General features: G+C 37.4%; 1 protein-coding gene across 1 annotated transcript in view; it reads left to right on the top strand.

Moving 5' to 3' along the window:
- cnn (phosphodiesterase 4D interacting protein centrosomin) overlaps positions 1–23,333 on the top strand; it is a 41,266-nt gene that overhangs the window by 7,281 nt on the left and 10,652 nt on the right. The window contains exons 2-13 of the mRNA XM_072299856.1: positions 10,266–10,450; positions 11,761–11,931; positions 12,433–12,525; positions 13,235–13,471; positions 16,770–16,889; positions 17,533–17,726; positions 18,382–18,739; positions 19,718–20,065; positions 20,576–20,817; positions 21,606–21,787; positions 22,335–22,462; positions 22,852–23,095. Coding sequence (XP_072155957.1) covers positions 10,397–10,450; positions 11,761–11,931; positions 12,433–12,525; positions 13,235–13,471; positions 16,770–16,889; positions 17,533–17,726; positions 18,382–18,739; positions 19,718–20,065; positions 20,576–20,817; positions 21,606–21,787; positions 22,335–22,462; positions 22,852–23,095 — 2,371 coding nt within the window. The 5' untranslated portion in view covers positions 10,266–10,396. The remainder of the gene's footprint in view (positions 1–10,265; positions 10,451–11,760; positions 11,932–12,432; positions 12,526–13,234; positions 13,472–16,769; positions 16,890–17,532; positions 17,727–18,381; positions 18,740–19,717; positions 20,066–20,575; positions 20,818–21,605; positions 21,788–22,334; positions 22,463–22,851; positions 23,096–23,333) is intronic.

Consider the following 23,333-nt stretch of genomic DNA (forward strand, 5'->3'; position numbering starts at 1 on the left):
AGAACCAATCAGAATTGGATTTTTTTTTAGGCCACTTTCAGCCCAACCAAAAGTGAGCTGTCGTAACTCTGGGTATAAAGGGACTCTAACTTTTCGCGGCGGTGGCCCAACAAGTCATACGCGTCGTGATGGACACGCGAACAAAGGTGAGGGCGCGAGGCGACTGTGACGGTCGGGTGATGAGTGAGGGTAAGACACATTGCCGCTCTTTTGACGTAACCGCGTAACCGTATTTCAAGATGAGCCTTGTCGTCCGTATGATTCCTCGCTTTCAAGGGCTCGTGCGAAAATGAAGTTACGACTCTTTGTCAAGGAAGAGGCGACGTATGACGGGCGTCGGATGAACGCTGGCGGCTTCACGGTCTTGCACGTCGATGCCGTTGCCCTCCGTCACGTCACGTCATGCGGGAAGACGAAACGCGACGTGAAACCACCATCTCGAAATAGCCTCGCAGACGGAGTCGTCCTCCTCCCGTTGCGTCTTCTTCCGCCCACGCCGCTCCAGAGAAGTCTCCAAGCCGGAGGTCTTCGCAGAAGGAAAAGCCCCCGAAATAAATTCGATTTTCGCCACCCGTGATTTATGACGCGGTACCCCGAACGGGAGCAGCGAATATAAAGCGTTTTGTTGTTTCATACCGCTCGAGCTCAACTCGAGTTTACTCTGTAAATATTTTTGTATCGGCTCCAAGGTTGCGGTGTCCTCTTCGCACAAAGAAGTTCAGCGCGCGTCGGCCGACAAAGGAGTCCGGGTCGGAGGGGTTCGAATTGCATCGCGACGCTGCGCGTTTTCTGGCGGCAATTTGGTTTATTAATTAGTAAGTGTCAGGGGAATCCTTGAAAATGGCACGGAGAGGAAACTCAGGGGCCGAATTTTGTCGGTCCTTCCACCGTACTTAAGTATACATAGGACTAGCAGGGTGTGTACAAGTCCGGAATTTCCGGAAAGCCCGGAAATAGTACTGATTTTTTAAGGGAGGTCCGGAAGTTTTTGAAAAAGTGCGGAAATTCCGCAAGAAGACTCGGATTTTTTTTATCATTTTTGTCACAATTTGAGCGAGAAATTCAAAGTTTTGAAATTTTTCGAATTTCGTCAAATGAAGGTACTGAAAAAGTACTGAATTTTTTCGTTGAGAAGGTACCAAATTTCTCGGAAATGTACTGTAAAAGTACTGATTTTTGGTCAGCCTGTTTTGGTAGACACCCTGACTAGTCTCGACTGCATCTAACAACAAGTCCGGCTCAACTAGAGCTTCTGATTGGCCGGTGGTGCAGTTTAGACTCATCGATGGATGTTGCACCTCCGAGTGAAAGAGCCGACTTTTGGCCCCTGGTTCATATTGAACACCGGATTTTCCAATCCAGGCAACCGAGTTTCTCGGCTATAGGCCCCGAACTTCAATTGGGCATCCAAAGTTTTTATTAGTCGTAAAGCTCGTATTCTTACCGAAGATTTCTGTTATTTGGTTCGAATTCCGGTTTGCACGACCGAAAACTTCGGTGTTCCTTATAAACTGAACTTCAGCCCAGGAGTTTTTTCTCCGTGCGGAAAAAGCCCAGAAATGGGACAATGCATACGCCATGAACTTAAACTCTCCAGTTCTTTCTCTCAAAAATTTTCGTAGAAATTATTTAAATGACGAAAATTCTGCAAATCATTACCTACGGAAAGTATAAATCGACGGTGAAACTAGTAGATCACGTATCTGGGTTTGCGGCGTTGCAGACTCCCCGTTATACTTCATTTTTAAATGGAAAACTACTCAACGACGATTCTTGAAAACTTCTTGAAACTGTATGAAAACTTCGAGGAATGATTTTGAGTTCTCTACAAAGAAATAAAATAGGACCGGAGATTTTTAAACACCACAATTTAGATACGTAGTCTGGTAGTTTCACCGTCGAAATGTCTATTATTCCTCCCTCAAAGTCTGAAGGAGTCATAAGAAATCGAGTTCAACGCAACGAAAGAGTCCGGCAAACGACACTATCTGATCGAATTTTCAATGAAATGATTAAGGTTAATTAATAGTTTGAGCAGGGTTAACAACTCTTAGAATGTGAAGCCACAGTTCTAGCGATTCGTCAATTTGATAATCACATTCCGCAAGTGACCAAAGAATTAAACTTGGATAAACAATTTTGAGTATTAAGTATATTTTATTTTCTTCGTAGTCTATTGTGTATACATCAACATTGTTAAGAAACGACCGTTAATGTAAATTCTTACAAGTCCCGTTGCTGCGCAAATCGCTTTCTACATGAGCGAAGCGCTTTAACCCATACTTTGCCCAGTGGTCCATTAGAAAAAATCGAATAAGTCAGTGGATTTTGACCGTGATAGTTGTATTTTTTCATTCGGAGTGTCGCTGCGTCTTAATGAGGTGACCGACGACCGAGTTGTTGGCTGATTATTGCCGTATGGATTATATTTTTCCTGAACTGTCAACGATTCTTCCGGGGAAACAACAAAAAGAAATGGTAAAATCTGGAAATCTTCACGTGCGTAATCAGGGATTTTTTTTTTATTATTTTATATATAAATCTGGAAAATGTCGTAATCGTAAGCATTTCAGAGTAAGTATTCAGCACTGGAAAAATTAATACATTAGATCTAGAGTTCATACTTTTAAAAACATCGACAAGAAAAAGTACTCTTGATTCAATCAGAATCTAGCTTAAATCAAGAATCGAGCCTCTTAATTTAAGCGGATTTCGTTTTGATTCAAGCAAAAATCCGATTGAATCAAGAGTATTTTTTCTTGTCAATGTTTTCAAGAGTTTGGACTCTAGATCCAATGTGTTTTTTTTTTCCAGTGAGGGAGTAAAAAAAAAATCAGGGAACAAGATTTCTGTAAACTTGCAACCCCGAACAAGTGGAATTTACATACTCATTCTCTATTTTAATTAGTTTCAATTTCCTCAGTGTAAAAATAGAAACTGTTTCAATTTTCTTGGCTTTCTCGCAAGTGGGAAAAAGTCGCGGATTCCCAGGAGCAGCGCAATGCGCTTCCTTTTTGGCAAATTCGACGCAATTAAGAAGTAGCTCGACAGAAGTGATACATCATAATACGGAGAAAACCGCGCGCACTGGATTAATTAGGATGATTTATAAACTCCTAAGCCCAAGCAAGTGCCGACGGCTCATGTTCTCGAACACGCAACTATTTTAACGCCGAGGATGTTTTGCTGCATACCTGGCGCTTTTGAAGGCGAAATGACCGCTTCGCAATCCCAGTGAGCGATGAATGATATATCGCCCGCTGTTTCCGCTATCGACCAAGTTGATGCTTTGCAGTGGCGTGGCGTGCTTTGCGATTTATCGATTGATGTGTCATTCAAACCTATGGAAAAGGATCGATAAACAGGGTGTTCGCAGCGAACACCTTAATAATCGATTCTTTACCATAGGTTTAAATGGCAGAACAATCGCTATATCGCAATTCACGGCACGCCCCTGATGCTTTGGGAGGTCTGGTTGAGGAGCGTGTATTTGCATCGCGTCGAAATTTGAGATCAAATTTTCGAGACGAATTTTCTTGCCAACCCAACATTTTTAGCGAGGAACGTTATTGTCTACAGTAGACAGGGCGTCCATCGAGGTGAATTGATAAATCGGCAAATCGCTTTTTTAGAATCCGATGAAAAATCATTCAATGTCGTATCATGAAATCTCATGATAATCGTTACCCTTTACGTGTTGTCTTAAAAGTCTGGAAATTTTCGTAACATTGGCCTGAGAAAATTTGGACAAGCCAGGAATTTCAATTCTAAATTTCAAAATTTCTGCGCACATTCTGCGAATTGTCAAAAGCAAAAGTGAGTAGGGGAATCTAAATCTTAAAATCTCAATTTTTCATTTCCCATGTTCCGCATTGTTTCCAAAGCCAGGAGATCACACAATCTCAGAGAAAACTTGCCATTGTCGAGGAACGTTCGTTGCAAGCTTTTGCTGGAGCGGAAAGAAAGAGTTTTGATTCATTTCTGGAAAGTCTGTCATTCATTCTCAACTTCAGAATGTGTGTAAATAGTTTGTATATTTTTGAGCTTCCCGCTCCAAAAATTTAAAAAAAAGACTCCGGGGGCCGACATTTTAGGTTTTGCATGGTTTCTATAACTGGAGTGCTTCCTCTGCTCTTAACTATACTTAAATCTTTACCGTTTGCACTTTTTGAAGCAGGAAGCCTGAAAATTCACAAATTTCTTGATTTTCGCAGTTTGTAACCGCGAAGTTCGGGAAATTAAGACTCTCCCGATGTCACTTTCCAAGGAGAAGCAACTCCTCTTTTCTTTTTATCTATAATGTAATGTTACATCGCAATGGTTTTACATTTATTTTTACATCCTCTTTTCGCTTCAGGAGTAGTTTGCAACAGACCCATTCTAAATTTCCGTGGCCACCCTGAAAGTGCGTTTTTCGAGCTCTGGCACGCACCTCTCAAGTCTCTCCTCCTCCAGGCTCCTCGGTGTCCCCCCACTCTGCCGTCCTTATCAACAACCACATATCTGCTCTCGATTTCCGTTGGACTTGCGCGGTTTTTTGTCAGCTCCCGTGTTCCCGTATTCCTGGTCTGGATGTCGGGACGTGGAGAATCCATTTCCGGAGTCACCTTTCCGAGTCCCCTCGAGATGTCATTCCACGTGTCTCGCGTCTATTTTCGCCCCGATCCCGCCCCCCGCCCCCACTCCCTTCATCCTTCTTTCTTTCTTTCTTTCTTTTTTCTTTCTTTCTTCCTCCTTCCTCTCCTTGCCCCAGAACGCTCCTCTCCAGAAGTCTCGTGCGCCTTGTTCTTTAATTATGCGCCGTTGCCGGTTTGCACCCGGAAGGTGAATATCGATGGCCTAAGTACGAATTTATGTAGCCTCATTACCAGGGTGTCTCCAAGTCCGGAAATAGCACTGATTTTTCAAGAACGGTCCGGAAGTATTGAAGAAGTGCGGAGATTCCGCAAGAAGGTCCGGAATTTTTTTTCATTTCTTGTTATTTTTGTCATAATTTGAGCGAGCAATTCAAATTTTTGAAATTTTTCGAATTTCGTCAAATAGAGGTTCTGAAAAAGTACTGAATTTTTCTGTTAAGAAGGTGCGGAATTTCTGGGGATTGTGCTGAAAAAGTACTGTAAAATTACTGATTTTTGGTCAGCGTATTTTAGTAGACACCCTGCACAGGGTCTCATAATTTTCGCTTCTATTATATTTCCTCGAAAAGCAACGCGGGTAGAGGAAGTATTGTTACCGTAAATATATCATACAGAAACGAAGGTTGACATAGCATTATTTCTAGGCATATTAAGGTGTCTGGAGTCGACAAAACCATGATTGGAAAAATGCACCCGGAAGGCGAATATCGATGGTCTAAGTGCGAAACCACGTATCTTCATTGCGGTGTTTCAAAATTTCCGCTCCTATTAAGTATATTATCTCGAAGAGTAACGCGGGTAGAGGAAGTATTGTCACCGTAAAAAATCATGCAAAAACAATGGCTGAAATTTCATTATTGCTAGGCATTTTAAAGTGTCTGGAGTCAAAAAAACCATACTGGGGAAAATGTAGTCCGTCCGGTCGGCGTTCCCTATCAAAGAAAATGAATCAAAGATTCGAGGAATTTTAGCATCTGGCTAAGTCGAAAAATGTTGGTATACCTTTGTAATCAGGGTTTCTTCTGCGTTTTTAAACAGGGGAAGTAACACGAATTTTGTCGGTAAACAGGGTGTCTAGCATCAGGAAAAATCGGAAAATATCAGGAATTTTGGCCGATCAGGAAAACATCAGGAAAATCAGAAAAATCGGACGTTTAATCAGGAATTTTTCTTCTGCGTATTTCCTCAGCGGAGAAATCCTTACTGCTTTTTGCCTACCATGCCAGGAGTCGAAAAAAATCAGGAAAATATCAGACATTTTCCAAATGAAAAAATCGGGAATTTTATATAAAATATCAGGAAAATATCAGGATATTTCAAAATTAAAAAATACTAGACATCCTGTTAAAGTCAGGGTCAATAAGAGAAATGTCAGGGAAATTTGACATTTCATTTGACAAGCCACAGCGCGGTAGCAATCCCAAGTGGGAACTGTCCCACGTCCGTCTAATTTTTTCTTTCCCGCGAAACTATAACAGAAAACGTACACATTCTCGTTTGCACGGTAATCACTCACACTTTGAAGAGGTACGTTCCCGGGAAACTTTGATCCCTGTACCGTGGCAATGCCAGTGCGCGTCTTTCCAGTTTCCAGTTGAGCTGTCGCCAGACCCTGGCGCGTGCATCAAAGATTTCGTTGATAGCGGAAGCAGCGGGCTCTTTCAGGCAGTCATTCATCACTCGGGTTATGAAGCAGTCGTTTTGCCTTCAAAAATTCGAGGTATGCATCAAAACATCCACCGCGCTAAAATAGGTGCCCGTTCGTTGCCGGTTCGAACCGCGACGGAAACTGCACTTGTTTAGCGCGAGGTATGAATTGTTGTGTCTAATACCGTCGCTCTTCCGATGTCCTAACTCTTTTTGGCATGAGCCTCACTGTCCATGTAACGCGCGATGCTTTTCAGAGCTCGCGTGAAAATTGAACCGCGCCCTTCACGTCAAAACAGAGTTTTGTTAAAGGAACGAGAGGAACGACGCTATCGGACAGCGCTCAGGGAAGAAGGAGGACCTGCAGACAAGTAGGTCCACGTCAAGTAAGTTGATGCTTTTTTAGGCTACAATCAATGATCCGTCTTTTTTTTTTTTTTTTTTTTGTCAAGAGAAATTATTTATTCAATAGATAACAAGAGATTTTACAAAGATGAATGATAAACTAGAGTACTTAGTGTTAATATATAAAAAAAATAGTAAGTAATGTATAAAAGTATAGTCCAGTATTTAGTGTAGTATAATAAAGGATTATACATACTTAGTTATTCCTAAATACAAATTGTTAATTAGTTAATAGTAAAGTAGTCAAGAGTTAACTTCCCGAGACACGCCGGAATTACCACAAGGTATATCTTCGGCTGGATCCGTCTTCTTGCCTCTTGCATTTTCTCTACGTGTAAAAGTGACTTCAGACGATCTTCTGTGTCAGTCTAAAAGTGCGTCAACTTATTTTGGCGTGGGCTCTCTAGTTAAGTCAAAAGTTAGTGTACCACAAGGTAACCATCAAAAATTAACGCAGAACCTAGTTATACGTTCAAAAGTCCCGACATCATGTATGTGATGAGAGAGGAATTAATCCTCATACTTTATACTTAAAATTAGTGAATTTAAACTTCCCGCTCGCACAAAACCAGATTTATCATACCTCAATTCAGCTATGGAAAACTATTTCACCCTCGGTAGATTAGGACTATTTTTGGCTCCACAAATACCCTCTTACTACTTTCATGTACGATCAACTTTTTAGTAATTTTAACCCGCCCCACATCAAAATTTAACGCAGAACCTGCTAGACACGTTCAAAAATTCTGACATCATGTGATGAGAGAGGAATTCTTGATGTTTATAATTTACACTTAAAATTAGTAAATTCAAACTTCCCGCTTGCCACCAAACAGATTTACCGTGCTTACCTCAATTCAGCCATGGAAAATTATTTCACCCTCGGTAGATAACTATTAAATGAGGTTCTACAAATATCCTCTTATTCCTTTCATATACGATTAACTTTTTAGAAATTGTAGCACGCTGGAAGAATTATTTCATCGCTACGTGGACTGAAGTGCATTTCGCGTCTCATTTGGCTCGAGTAGACTTAGGTTTCTTGGCAAGCGGAAACTGTGAATAAGCGCAAAGAGAAAACGTTTTCTTCACGCATGCATTGAATTTGGAAATTTCAGATTTTTCCACCGTGTTCTACGACCAACTCTGATGAGGTAACATGTATCGTACGTGCTCAATTCCTTACTCTGTCGGGTGGCCCATTACACTGGAAAAAAAAAAAAAAAAAAAAAAAACCCACATTGGATCTAGAGTCCAGACTCTTGAAAACATTGGCAAGAAAAAATACTCTTGATTCAATAAGATTTTTGCTAAAATCAAAAGTAAATCCGCTCAAATTAAGAGGCTTGGTTCTTGATTTCAGCAAAAATCCGATTGAATCAAGAGTATTTTTTCTTGTCAATGTTTTTAAGAGTCTGGACTCTAGATCCAATATGTTTTTTTTCCCAGTGTGAATTAAGGGTTGAATGTTTTTTTACTCAAAAGGTCAGAATTTTTTTTTTTTTTTTTTTTTTTAATGACTATAGAATGATAACCGAGAACTGAATAATAAGAAGGGATTTTTTCAATTTCAGAGCAATGCAGCTCTCGCTGTGACGACGGTAGAACAAAACTTGCTTCAACCGTAACTGCCCCCTTCCCCTCGGTACCTAACTGCCGTATTTTTATTTAAGAAAAAAGATCAAGACTGGAAATTTGCAACGTCAAAATCGAAGTTGCTCATTGATCGACTCTAACCAGACACAAATTCTTTGTGTTCGTAGACACAAATCCTCCGTCAATTACAGCCTTCGAAGAAATCTCCGCGATCGAACAGTGACGCGCCTTCATATCCGTGCGATACCTCCAGCATTGCCGTGAAGTTGATTTAGTTGCGTGACCCAACCTAACCCAACTCGAGTCCTCCTCCGTCGCAGTTCCACGCCTTTTCGACAGATTTGAATCGTATCGGGATCATTATTTGAAGTGAATCAATACCAGAAGTAAGCAATTGTCTAATTACTGAACATATTCTGCTGCATCACTGATTTCTTTTTCGATTTTCAACTGAGAGGGAAAACTTCACTTCATGTGGCCTCCACTCATCGATAGCGCGTCACCTTCCGGCCGAAGTATCACAAGCGCCATGCGAAATTTCAAAACTTTCGCCGCCACTTTAATTTTTACCCAGAAATTGTTCGATAAAGCTGTCGTAAAATTTCACTGAATTTTCCTTGTACTGCTGATACAATTTAGTTACATTTTCAAACAGATCCAACCAACAAATTCTGTGTAAAAATATAAAATGGTGGCGAAAATGTTGATATTTTGCATGGCGCTCGTAATACTTTGGCTGGTAGGTGACGAGCGAATGTTGAAAAATGCGTATCTCCATCGCAACGTCTTCAAATATTCGATTATGTCCTTTTTCTTTTTGATTTTTAAAGAGGATGCTGATACAAACACCCTTATGACAGATGTGTAGCCGCGATCACCATAGCAGTGGAAAGTCACTTTGATTTTCAAATTGCAAGTAGCGGTCGTTGCTGTTTTCAAATGGCCCCTACTATTTTATTTCAATTTTCGCACTAAGAAACTGGCGCATTTGAAACATGATGCACGAAGGGAAAAACTTCGTCCAAAGGGCCCGAAGTTCAGGTCACATGGATATCTGAAGTTTTCGGATCGTGCGTCCGAAAACTTCAGAGACCTATAAGGTCTGAACTTTGGGTCCCAAAGATGAGGGTTTTGTCTCCGTTTTTTGAGGTTCTTTGAACCGGGAAAACCCGTTATCCATCAAGGACGACAAAATTCGGGAAAAATCCATTTCTAAAAAAACGGGAATCTCTTCTTCTACCGCTTAGAGACAATTTCGTCCTCAAATGTAGAAAATTTAAATACCTGTTGTTATTTAGGTTTATGGTATTGCACCTAAGCCGCCATTTTTGACCTCTTGAATGACCTATTTGATATTTAAATCATCATAATAATGGAGAACCCTCCATTGCCCAGATAGTACAAACATCAGTACCACTTTTGACTTTAAAAATTGTCTGGGCGCCAAAGAATCGGCCAAAAAATGAGAAAAAATTGATAGATTTTTCCAAGAAAATCCCAGGGAAGCGGAAGAAAACTCCGGTTTCTCATCAAGGAATGAGCTCATGAGCATGATCAAGAATTCTAAACACTACGCTGCCGTGCTAAGGTAAAACGCCGTATGAGCCTTCAGGCGTTGCCAAATTTCCTTCAATAAAAACCGTATTTCCTGATAAACTTATGAATATTTTCCTCCCGATTTTTCAAATAATTTTTTTCGCAATTTCACCTAAAGTTCCTGACTATTTCAAGGAAAAACACCCATAACTTTCCTCAAAAATAAGCATCTAGAAGGACATTTGGCAACTCTCGAATGTTCATACGGCGTTCTTCCTGAGCACGGCAGTACGGTTGAGTCCCACTGAGGCATGGATCACAATTTCAACTGCGGATTGTCGAGTTTTTACCGTATCGCGGTTCAGCGGTTGTCTTATTTTTTTGATGATCCAGTGTGCATGTCTGTAAGCAGAGGTTGTAATGTTGCTTCTTGTTGTGTTGCAGTGTCGACGCCCGGCGTTGGGGGCAGCGGAGGATTCAGCCTCAAGGAGTACGAGGAGCAGCTCAACGCTCTCAAAAAGGAAAACTTCAACCTCAAGCTCCGCATCTACTTCGCCGAGGAGCGCAAAGAGCAGATGAAGAGCATCAAAAGCATCGAGGAAGCCACGCAGAAGATCCTCGACCTCAGCGTAAGCCACCATGCACCAACTCTCCCGTACTAAGGAAGAATGATGTATGAGCCTTCAGACGTTATCAAATTTCCTTTGACAACTCACGAATTTTTGGGGGGCAGGGTGTCTACAAGTCTGGAGATAGCATTGATTTTTTAAGAGCGGTCCGGAAGTATTGAAAAAGTGCGGAAATTCCGCAAGAAGGTCCGGAATTTTTTTCAATTCTTGGCATTTTTGTCATAATTTGAGCGAGATACAAACGATGTCTTTTGTGTAGTGTAATCTACTTTCCATTTGATCTATAACTATAACCAGGGTGTCTACAAGTCCGGAATTTCCGGAAAGTACGGAAATAGTACTGATTTTTTAAGGGTGGTCCGGAAGTACTGAAAAAATGCCGAATTCCGCAAGGAGATCCGGAATTTTTTCATTTTTTGTCGTCATTTTTGTCGCAATTTGAGCGGGAAATTCAAATTTTTCAAATTTCGTCAATTGGAGGCACTGAAAAAGTACTGAATTTTTCTGTTAAGAAGTACGGAATTTCTTGGGATTGTACTGAAAAAGCACTGTAAAAGTACTGATTTTTGGTCAGCCTATTTTAGTAGACACCTTGGGGAAATTCCTGAACATTTCTCTTCCGATTTTTCAAAGAATCGTTCGTAATTTTGTCTGACAATGAGGTGTTCGAAAATGTCAAGGAAAATTCATAACTCTCTTCAAAAGTAATATTTTCTGAAAGGAAATTTCGGTAACATTCGTATGCTCATATGATTTTTTTCCTTAGCACGTTATAATTGCCCCTTGTTTTCTATCCCAAATTCTAGCTTTTACTCTCCTTTCTCCTACCACCGAGGAGTAGAGGAAAACTATTCTTTACGTGTCTTTTCTTTTTTCTTTTTTTGAGAAAATATTCGACCATCACCGGGAAAAGGGATTTTAGTCAACAAAAACTTTCAAATTGAGTTGACAAACCTGGAGTGTAGAGAAGAGTTTGATGAACATTTTTGGACCAAAAACGTCGATAGTCCTTCGAGTTGAAAAATTGTACTTGAATACTTTTGAATTGTTCATATTTATTTGTCTATCGTGCATTCACCATGGATCCGAAAGTACGCCAAACCTTTTTCTGAATCTTGACCTGGCCTTCTTGTTGGGTTCTTCAAGAAATCTATATGCTCCTCATGAATTATATCAGACTCAATAATAGCTCCTCCTCCCCCTCTAATTTTCAGGGGGAAAAATACAGAATATTTACTAGTCCATCTTGGGTCAAAGTTGTAGGAAATTTCTATTTCACGCCTAATTGACTGAATTATTGTTTGTTCCAGGTTGAGTTAGAAACACTGCGGAAAGAGTTGTCAGAGAAGGATGAGTTACTAGTAGAGACAGCTAAAGCCATGGATGTATTGCAGCGGTCTTATCAAACCAAAACAGAGTCACTCCAAATACTCAGTGTCCAGAAAGCTCAATTAGAAACACAGAACCAGACTCTGAGGAAGGTGAGTCATAGTCTTGTTGAAACTCATTGGCATCTTAACCTAGCCAGTAAATCTAAACTTCTAACCGTCATGTGATGGGAGATATTTTTCTTCTTTGAATTCATACATTATTTTATTCAAGCGAACCTCTAAGTGAGATATTCCTCAAAAGATGAGCTCGATTATTTCAAATTTTTAGCGGCAGACGTTTTCAGTTGGATGAACTGTCTGTATACAGGAACAAACCTATGTACAAGTGTGAAGTTTTAGCTCTCCTAAAATCAAACTTTAGTCTTAAGCTGTATGTATTAAAACATGTAACGACCAACTGATATTGGAATTGCGGTAGACTTCAAATAAACTGACTGTGTTGCTACGATGTCAGCAGAAAGTCAGAGTTTTTTCAAAGATCTTTCAAGCAGCTGTAATGACTGTCAATAATTAAAATTATTTTTTATTTTAATCCTGCTATAATTACTTAAGATATTGACTGAAAATAAACTGCAAATGTCTTTGTTTCAGGATCTCTTAGATTTAAAACGCAAGTTAGTGACTGTAAATGGTCAAATTTCATCTCCACCATCCTCTAGTAGTCAAAGCCAGCTGGATTTAAAGGTAAGCGAAAAATCCACTTAATTATTTCAAGTTACATGTAGTCTAATAAAATATTTCACTAGTTGCAGTGTTCTTAAATGTCAAAGAGGTCTGTTGTTTATTTTAGAATTTAATTAAAAATAGTCTCCTACTCCCGACTCAGCTCTTATATTTAATAGCTTTTACCTGTGCTCTAATGTTGTCTTTGCAGATGATTTCATTCTTGTTTAGCAAAGAACATATCCTACTCATTTTTTGTACCAAATTTTTTTTTCTTGACTCAAAGTTGCCGCGGCATGAGTTTCAAGAACAATAACGGCCATATAGTCAATTATTCATCCTTGTTAATGGAGAAGAAAGACCGTGAAATGAGTATGAAAACGTTAAATAAATAGCAAGAGGTCTCATACTGTTGGATTTAAATGTTTGTGGTAGAAATTGGAAAATCATCTAGTTTTTTTTTTTTTTTTAATATTACCAACTTCCACTGAGTCAGGTTAATATTATAGCCCATCACATATTTAGTACATTTAGGTAAACAGTCTTTAATTAGAAATCATTTGAAATTTTTGGAAAACGGTTTTCAATTGCAGATGAACTCTGTGCAAATTTCTTTGTTTCCTTAAAACTGCGCTTGTTGATGGATCTTGTTAGCTTTGTGGCCTCTAATTAAGATTCAGCATTGACACTCTTAGTTAGAATTTCATTTTTCTCTATATTTCTTTATTAGAAAAAGAAAAGCAGTGTTGCGTGTCAGCCTAGCTTCTCCGAGCATAAAACTAGTGTTGCCACATCGCCATGCAAATCTGCTGATGACTCACCCTCGGAGAACGCATCTTTGCGGGAACAGCTGACCAAAGTGTTGGTAGAGAATACAAAGGCAATGAAAACAATACAGTACCTGATGCATGTAAACAAGCGATTACGGCAGCAGAAAAAAGACACTTCATCCTCTGCCCAAGATCAGGTAACCAGCACCGTCTATGATGCATAATTTGGCCATTTGCTTGCACTATTTATTTACTGTATTTTCTTCTTAGTTTCCTGTAGTTCACCTTTGTGCAAAAAATCAATGTAACTTAAACTTCTAGTCGACATTCCTCCTGAATTTTTTTCACCTGCATTACGCATACTTTTTTTGGCTTCAATTTCAGTTTTACAGAGTCTAGTTGCCACTAATGTGATGATGGGTATTTCTATCATCGGGTGAAAAATTGAATGAAATAAGAATCTAATTTTTGGATCACGTCCTTTTAATTTCGGTCCATATCCAAAAATGTTATTATGAAACAGGATTAAGAAAGGAAAATATTATGAGGAAAGAATCGCTATGAAGGAGGCTGTATTTTAATTCCTCTCAGCTATTTTATGCTTTTGCAATTTTTCGTTTGGTTTTTGACGCTATCTACCAGTTTTGCTTGCCTGTACCTTTTGTGCTTTACTTTTTGAACATTTTGTGATTTCTCAAAGCCCTTTCAAGTTAAAAATTAGTGTTAACAGAATGTACAAAACACCTGGCACGATGCTGTAATTGTAATACCTGTGATAAAGAACAAAATTTGAATGTTCTTCAACTTCAAAAGTGTTTTTTTTTTCATCGCATAAAGTAGAGAATTTTTACAATTATATTTTCTGGAATACAATCAAATACGTGGCGTAGATTTTATGAAGCTTTTGTGTATGTAGTAGTTTTGCCTTTTTTCTTTGTGTAGTAGTTAGTCATTTTTTAGTGAATACATTATCTCTCACTTAATTAGCTTGCTTTTTTTAGCAAGTTTTTCACAGTAGCTAAATGGGAAAATATGAAGTTTCACGATTTACTAGGCTGTCATATTACAGGATTGGTTTAGTAATTATCTTTCGTGTCAAAAAATAATCAGGCGCATTTAAGGATAATTTCCCTCATAGAAGAGATAAATACAAGTTGCCCTGATGATCTTCTTTTCTTACTGTACTGCTAAAAAAAATATGTTTGCAAGCTAAATTGAAGCTGCTAATGAAAATCTTATTTTTGAATTAGTGTTAGATTTTAGCAGTGGATTTCATTTTAAACATATAAATTATTAACCAAGGTCAATGTGTATCATACAAATTTAGAGTTTGAAAAACACATTTTGTGTTTTCTTATTAATTGACTGCCTATTAAAGATTGTATGGCGCAGAAAAGAATGAAGGATGATGAAGTGTGCCAGAAACACAACTAGTGAATACACATCAATTAATGCAAGTCTAGATTTGATCATTTCTTTCTTCATGCCGGTAAATAACAGATAATTATTAAACCATTCTCATATTTTCTGTGATATTTTTAACAATTCGTTATACTAGTATGTAATAATTATTTTTTTTAACAACGTAAAGAAAAGTACCTGTAAATATCCTGCAATATTCTCTTATCACTCTCCACTCATTGTTGTTCTGCAAAAATTTATATGCATCAAATGCTGAGCTTGACCTAACCAGCAAAGACATAAAAAATTGAAAAGAGTTCTTTGGTTGGTTTTTTTCCCTTTTTGTTGAACGAGTGGTGAGAATTATTTATGCCAATTCCATTTCATTTTTTTTAAAAGAAAAAAATTGAGAGTATCAACTTATGTAGGTGCTTGAGTATAGCTCAACAGCACACAAATCTGCAGGGAAAAATTATCGAAGTCTAAAATCATGCCTTTAATTTTGTAAATTCTCCTTGATTTTTGCTACAGTTTCCCTTCCCCTCGTAAACTTGAAATCCTGAAATGAACTGCTTCGTCCAAACAGAACATTTTAATCCACATCTATGATATCTAAAGCCCCAACTTGATCAGTTAAAAGCATGTCATCCTGTTGACAGTGCATAACTTACCCTACACATGGGCTTTTATGCATGTACAAGACTTCAACCCGCCATTCCTCCCCAAGGTTTTTAGTTTCGGATTTTCTTAACCCAAGTAGTATTAATCGTTTGTATATATGTTTATTGCTTGTCAAAACATAAATAAAGCCTCCTTGGACTGTACCCCTATGTGTCTTTTTTCTTCGCTTCTTAGGCAAAATCTCAACTCTCCAAGCTTTTGGATCCGCGTGAAGTGTGATGGACAAGTATTTATGCCGTAAAAATAAGCAACAAAATTTTATTAAAGAACAATCTTATAGACCGTTTTCCTTCTTAGATGGCAATGAGAAAGAGGGTATTTTTGACCGGCTCTCGTCATTTCCTGTAACGTAGTTTTCTGTGAAAACTTGGAAGTTGAATTTTCCTCACAAATATTTAAGTCTTTGATGAACCATCAACAAAAATGCCACTCGTGTACCTTCAAGTGGGTATTGCATTTCTTTGTGGGTTAAATGCTGATGAAAACTTTTTATTTGAGATAAAATGAAAGATTCTTAAAGGTAATTGTATTTCATTTTATTTTCTTATCCGGAAATGAAGAATTGAGAATAGCATGTTATCTTGAATTTTAGGGAAAATATTAAAATGAATAAACTTGTAATAGGTATTTAAAACCTGAATTCAGGAGAAGAAATGAATGTGTCAATATTTTGATCTGTTTAATCTCCGGAAATTTAAGTATTGTCCTTCCTTCATTCATTCCAAGTAAATTTTTAAGCGAATTCATGGAGAATTACTTTCTCTCCCCAAGAGCATAGAATTTCAGAAAAAGACAAAAATTAGACAATCTTGAAAAATTAGATACATGTTTGCAAACTAAGAAAAGATGAAAACGAAACACCATTAAGGCTTAAAATGAAGTGTGTGACTGGTCTCAGAGAGAGCTCTTTATCTTTGATATTTGAAAATCGAAATTATTGCATCCGCTTGTAGGGTATAATTCTGTTATTTTACGATATTTATCTCCACAAATTTACGTTTCTAGATTATAACAAAGTTCGAACAACTTTTATCTAACCTATTATCTTATGAATTCTCTGCATAAAATTTCTGATGATTATTTTGAAAGACTACATGTTGTTTTCTGTTCAAAAATGAAGTGTTTCTGTCACTCCTACGAAAAGTTTTTCTGTAAAAGTTACGAGCCCTTTTCCACATATCTAGCCCCGTGTATATTCTTTGAACTCTCCTGTCTATAGCAATCAGAAAAATCCTAAGGTAACTCTTCATGATAGTAGGTCGCATTTATTATACAAATAATAATCAATAATTGAATCGAAAATCATTCAAATCAATTCACTGCACAATTTTTGAAAAATCTTCAGTTCATTAGACATTGGGAATCAGGCCTAGCAGTTAGGTAAAATATCTCTAGTGGCATTTTTTGTTGCAGAATGAAGAGCAAACAAGCGATTCTGGACGCACCGCAGAACTGAAAGCTGAGATTGAAAGGTTGAATTCTGAGCTTGCAGATGCTAACAGAACAGCTCATCAACTCAGACAGGAGGTCAAGGTAATTAATTACTGACCTTTGGGATAAATTATTAATGGGTGGATTATATTAAGATTAAGTTTGGCCAGAGAAAGCATTTAGATAATAATCAGAAAAGTAAGTCGGTCATTAAATTTATCAACTAGTTGTTATTTAAATTCCCTCAAGGATTTCCCAGAAATCGTAGAAAATAAAATTTGAAAGGAGAGCAGAACTTTAAAACCTAAATATGTGACCTTGATTGTTCTGAACTTTTTGAAGCATTTCAAACGATCTCCATGTTCTCGAATCTTAAATTCAGGTAGGATGTAAAAAATTAGAAGGATGTACAAAACCAAGTTAAGAACTTTTAACTTTATCTAAAATATTTTATAAAAGAAAACCAGTCAGAAACCTAGAATACTCCAACTTTATACTGCCAGATTGTTCTATTATTATTTCGCCATTCCTCTGAAGTTAAGATTCTTAATAGAATTATGCTTTTCAGGCATAATACTAGTTACCATTAAGTATTAACAGTATAGTTTTAGTGGTCAGAAAATGGAGTCTAAAAAGAAGCCAAAAGAATGATAAAATCAACAACAAACTATCTCTGATCACTGGTCTATCTGCTCTCTCTTTTCTTTCAAATATTTTTCAATCTACTTTTTTTTCTCTTTTACAGAAAGTGAGCTGCGATGCCTCAGAAAAAGTAAAAGAGTCTAGTCACCTTGAAAGATGTATAGAGGAAAAAGACGCACTGATCAACAAGCTTAATCAAGAACTGCGTGAACTTGAACTAAAATTAGAGTTAGTGCAATTAAATGAGAAGGAAGATCTTGCCCAACAACTCAGGGAAAAAGAAACAGAAAATATCAGGTAACATTAAGTGCTTGTTTTTTTTTCCCTTATTATCTTTGCATCGTAATATATTTCTGTATATTGTTTTGTAGCCAGTCAATGGAAAGAAGATTAAGTTCACTAATAAGATAAGTGGTTCAAGATATTATCTCGGAAAATCCATTTTTGTGTTTTCATCAGAAAATGTTCTGTAGTATATCGGGAAGCAAGTTAAGAGTGGTTTAAGTTCACTTTTGAATCAATAGACTGCGTTAAGTTTGGTTCTAATTCGACCATCACAATTCCCCAGAACGGCAGATTGAAACCTCCAACTGAGTTTTCTTTAAAACTTCCTGAACCATAAACTTCAAATCATCATAACTCAATTTTAACTTGATATTTGTAATGTCCTAATGCCAACATGTTTGTAGAAATTTTTCTACCAAAAAAAAAAGCATCTAAAATCCATTTTGTAGCTCCATAATTGGTTTTGCATGAATATCAAGGCTACCAAAAGAAAATAAAAATTTTCAAATGTATTTAAACTCTTTGTGCAATAATGGTCTCACAATTATTTTAAAAACATTTAATTGCTATCTTAAATTCCAAATTCAACTATTTCCAGTTTTTCCACTATTTCCAGTGTGCTCTTTTTAAATTTCACACAAATAATTGTATTTTCTTTTGCCTTCAGGCTTAAATCTCAGCTTCAAAAGCACACCTACAATCTTCAGGAACTTGTAAACAAAGAGCTGTGGAGTAAAAACAGAGAAATTGAGAAACTGAACAAACTGGCCGAGCGCCGGCAGTCAGAACTTCTTTCATTGAAGACAGCTCTCAAGCGCACAGCCAATGTGGAAGTGCTAGCCCCAAGAATGGACAACCTCTCTGTGCATTTGGAAGACAAAGAGAATGTGGGTAATCGCTTTGTACTGGCACAGTTGGAAACTGCATTGGAGGAAGTTACAAAGCTTAGTGGCAAAGTCGCTCAGATGGAAATTGCTGAGAGGAAGTTAATGGAGCAGTGTCATGAAGCCAGGACTACTGCCGAGGTCTCAGTAAAATTTTATTTTTTTTTATATTATTTAAAAGAGATTTCTCAGTGCGAGTAAACAAACTCTGATTACAAAACTTTGCTAAAATTGGTATTGGCATCATTTTTAATGTTTGTTAAAAACACATTTTTCGTTTCTGAATGCCCATATCAGCTGTCTATCTTTAAAAAATTACTTTCAAGAGTGTTTTATCCAGCAAAAACTTAAAAGAATACAAAATATTTTATCTTAATTAGTTAAATAAAATAACTAATCCTTAGTTGAAAATTTTGACTGTAACTCTAAACTTCTGAAAGTTTTTTTTCAACAATAGACCATTAAAGTATGCACTTTTAAGAAAGTAATCCCGAACCTATTCAATCTGTTTTTCTGAACATTCAAAACACGATTTTGATTTTTAAAGCAAAATTTGCTTTATAAGCTATCGTTTGATAACTCTCTTTCTGAAGATATTTTGTTGAAGATTTGTTTTTGGCTGTAATTGAGAGGGACTAGGTCTATGGTTGTATAAAGTTCAAAATTACGCCAAAGGTATATTCTAAAAAAAATCTAATGTAAGAGCATGTTTATAATGCATATTATGAAATTTACAGAAACAATGAAACTGTACTATCAAGTTTTCTTTTATGCCATACATCTTGAACAAAATGACAATAGATTGATCTGAAGACTTATTCAATGTTCTGTAGTAATAAATGATTCATTTTTGGACTAATAAGGGCAATGATTTACTTTGTTAATTTATGTTATCTGCTATGTGCCAAAAAGTCACCCTAAGTATAGCTTTAGAAACTTCAAGAAAATCAGTTAGTTACTTCTATTGTAGTATCCACGCGCATGTATACTACCTACACTATTTTAAAAATTTGAATGTTACAAAGAATCCAATACCAGCTGATATGGAATTATTTGTCCTCAGGAAGTTTGTTTCTCATTCCAAGAAAAAATCCTTATTGGTTTTCTTCATAATTACAGATTGCAGAGAAACAGCTGAAAGAATCAACTAATGCTTGCCACCTTTTAACAACGCGGCTGGAAGAGCTAGCTGGGTTCCTTGACTCTCTCATAAGCCAGAATGCATCTCTCTCTGAGGAAAAGCGTCGCATACTCCAGGAAGCTGTAACACAGTCTCGGCTCCTGTCTAAATCTTTGTCAGCTTCATTTATGGATGGCACCTATGCTGAGTCTGGAATGGAGCTCTCACTGAAATGTCCATCTGTTGAGCCGATCTTACCAGACTACTCAGAAATTAATTTCTCGAGTGAGGAGGACGCTTTGGCCGAGGTTGAGTTGGAGACTCTTCAAACAGGAGCAGAGACCAAGGTAGGTTTCATGAGGCAGCATACTGTTCGGAATATAGGTCAGATGCACTAAATGAAGGATACTTTTCCAATGCGTGAGGTTTACAGACTTGGTGTATTTCCTAAGATCTATTCAAATGTTAAGTTTTTGTTTTACAGTAACCAAGATAGTACTACTTAAAAAAAGAATAATAACATCATTCTTCACAAAAACTTAGGGTTCAGTTGCCGTCACCTTAGATTTATTCATCAGTAATGCCTATTTTAGAATTAGCCGTTTTATGAGTAACTGTGATCAAAGTAAAGTGGAAGAATCATCAGTATGCACGGTTAATTTCCAGGAAAACTTATTTATAAATAAAATGTCGGTGATTTTGCTTATGAGCGTTAAAATTTAGTATACACCACCAACACTCTGTCTAAAAACAACTTGTGTCTCGATTGGCAAACTGCTTGCTCTAATATACATTTTTCTCACAAGAGAGCATTTCATGGTGTACAAAATTGAGTGACTGATCACTGATATTTACAGGAACCGTCCTCAAAAGCTGAAGGCAAGGAAGAAGCTGAGCTGAATCTTCTTCGATCAGAGGTAGTTGCCCTTACAGAGCAACTCAACTCGGTGAATTTAGAAGTGGGTTCTGCGTCAGACTGCCCAAGCCTTCCCAATTTCTGTGCAGATTTTGCACAACGTTGTATTCCAGTATCAGGAGCATCCAAATTTGATCCTATGTTCTCCGTGACCGGCAAATCTCTAGAGAGCCCAACATCCAGGTCAGTGCTGCAAGAAAGTCTCTTTTTCCCTTCTTTTTTTTATATAGCTGTACTGGTTCGCCGAAAGTAAACTTTCAAGTATTGCAACAATTTTCTTAATAAGTTAAAATCTGTGAAATTTCGTAAATCGAGCAAAACTTGACTTAAGTTTAATGAGAGTGTTGATCTGAGGAGCAAAAATCAGACCCAGAGAAGCGGTCCATGTTGCCTCTAACCTTGAGGTCATCCAATTATACAAAGCTCAGCCAACCCTCACAAAAAGGACTCAGTCCCTAGTCAAAAGATAGAAGGAGAATGACACAAAAGAAAAAATGTAATTCTCTGCACTAGTTGTTGGAACTAAGAGAGGAAATCATCCTTGACTATGCGATAACATTCCTTTTTTCGAAAAGTTCAGAATTTAGTTGCTATTGTTGTCAAGTTCCTGCTGTATTTTTCTGTTAGAAGTAGTAAGTTAAGAAAAAGTATCCTGTATTGACAAATCCTCAAATATGAAGAAAAATTGACTTGCAGTCTCACAGATCCACTAGTTCATCACACCATCCAATCTAACTGAATCATGAATGGTCAATTTGACCCCTTTTTTTGCTTCAATCTAGCTTCAGTATACTAAATTCTTTTTTCGTCCTCAGGATTCTTTATTCCATGAGTCAAATAGTTCAAACAAAATCTAGTTTATCAGCTTCAATGCATTAGAACGTTGTTAAAAGGTTAATACATTTTCAAAATGTCTCTTTTTTGAGATTGATGACTTTATTAAAGTACAAGTGTCGGGTTGTTCATTTCAGAGCCAAGAGGTTTGCAGATTATGGTGGATCATGCGGTTCAGAATCAGAAGTTTGGTCTGAACCAGACCGATGTGCCTCTTTGGCTAGAATTGGGCTCAGCAAGGAATCAATGGCAGGCACTAACCAATGTTCAGAGACAGAAACATCTGACCTAGAAGACATCTCTAAACTCAAGCTATCAGGTAAAAAGAAATTTATTGAAATATAGTGGCTATCCTGCCCTTAGCACAAGTAACTGGGCTAATGGCAGTGATTTTTATGAAGTTGACTGGGATATTCTCTCTTGCGGTCTAATGATAAAGAGTATAACGATTTCTAAAATTGAAAAGTGGTATCATTTTCAATTCTAAAATTAATCATACAAATTGCTCTTCTCATGTTTATTGATGGTGAAACTGTAGGAACCTGCATCTCGTATTGAAACTTTAAGGACTTCCTGTTTTACTGTATAGTTTTTAGAGGATAGTACTTATCGTTATATCTTGAATTTTTTCAGTTCAGAAAAGTTCTCTCAAATCAATTTAATTGTTTTAATTATTGCATGTTGAAATTTTCCCCCGGAATATGCGTTTGCCAGTAAAAATTATTGCCCCTTTTTTCAAGATCTCTCTTCACTAGGGTCACTACTACCATTTCCATTGTCATCAAGCTAGCCTCACAGCATCAGTATAGCTTGCCTTGTACCCCTATGACTTTTCAAGATTTATAGTTTGTGGTTTATTGTTCCAGGTAAACAGAGTAAAAAAATATATGGTAAATCGATGAAACAGAAACTCCGTCTATTTGAAGAGATGAATTCGTCATTGAGACAAGAAATTCAAAGTCTTCATGGTGTGATAGCGACAGTTTCTAATAAGGTATGTTGATGTTTCCATTACGTTTTCTCTATATCGACGGTGAAACTACCAAACCACGTATCTCGTTTGCGGTGTTTAAAAATCTACGCTCACATTTTATTTTTTTGAAGTAGACGAAATCAATATCATTCCTTGAAATTTTCACGGAATTTTCTCCGCACAAAGAGGAAAAATCACAGAAATTTTAAAGATTGGATGTTAAGTAGTTTTTCATTTAAAAAATAAAGTATGGCAGGAAGTCTGCGACGTCGCAAACCGAGATACGTAGTTTGGTAGTTTCACCGTCGATATGCAATTACTATTTATTCAAAGTACATCAGATGTCATATTTGTTGAAGAAAATAAAATTATTTGCTATTTTATCTCAATGTGTTTTTCTGTTGGAACAGATAAGTGATGAAGAATTCGTCCGCCAATTAAGGAGCCTGAACAGTCAGCTGTCAAGTTCCCATTCAAAATGTGCAATTCTTGAGAAACAGCTTATAATGGCTAATACACGATGTCAGACACTCCTCGTTTTGCTGGAAGATGCGCAACTCAAATCTAAAGATGCAGCCCAACGAGAGGCTCGGAAAGGACACATCAGCCAGGAAACAATCCATCAACTTGAGACACAAGTTAAAGGACTCGAAGGTACGTTGATGGTCCTTTATCAGGTGTTGATTAGAATGAGGCATAGTCTTGGTGGACAAAATATGCTAGCAAATTTCTCTGATTTTTAGGAATGACACCAATAAAAATCACTGAAATATCGGAAATATTTATTCCTTGGCTCACATGTACAATTTTGAAATAGAAACGTCCACTTAGGTTCTCGTGCAAGAAATGTATTTGATATCAAACCAGAATAACCTTTACTCTTTCATACGAA

Source organism: Bemisia tabaci, chromosome 4 (genome assembly GCF_918797505.1).
Source record: "Bemisia tabaci chromosome 4, PGI_BMITA_v3".
Lineage (NCBI taxonomy): Eukaryota > Metazoa > Arthropoda > Insecta > Hemiptera > Aleyrodidae > Bemisia > Bemisia tabaci.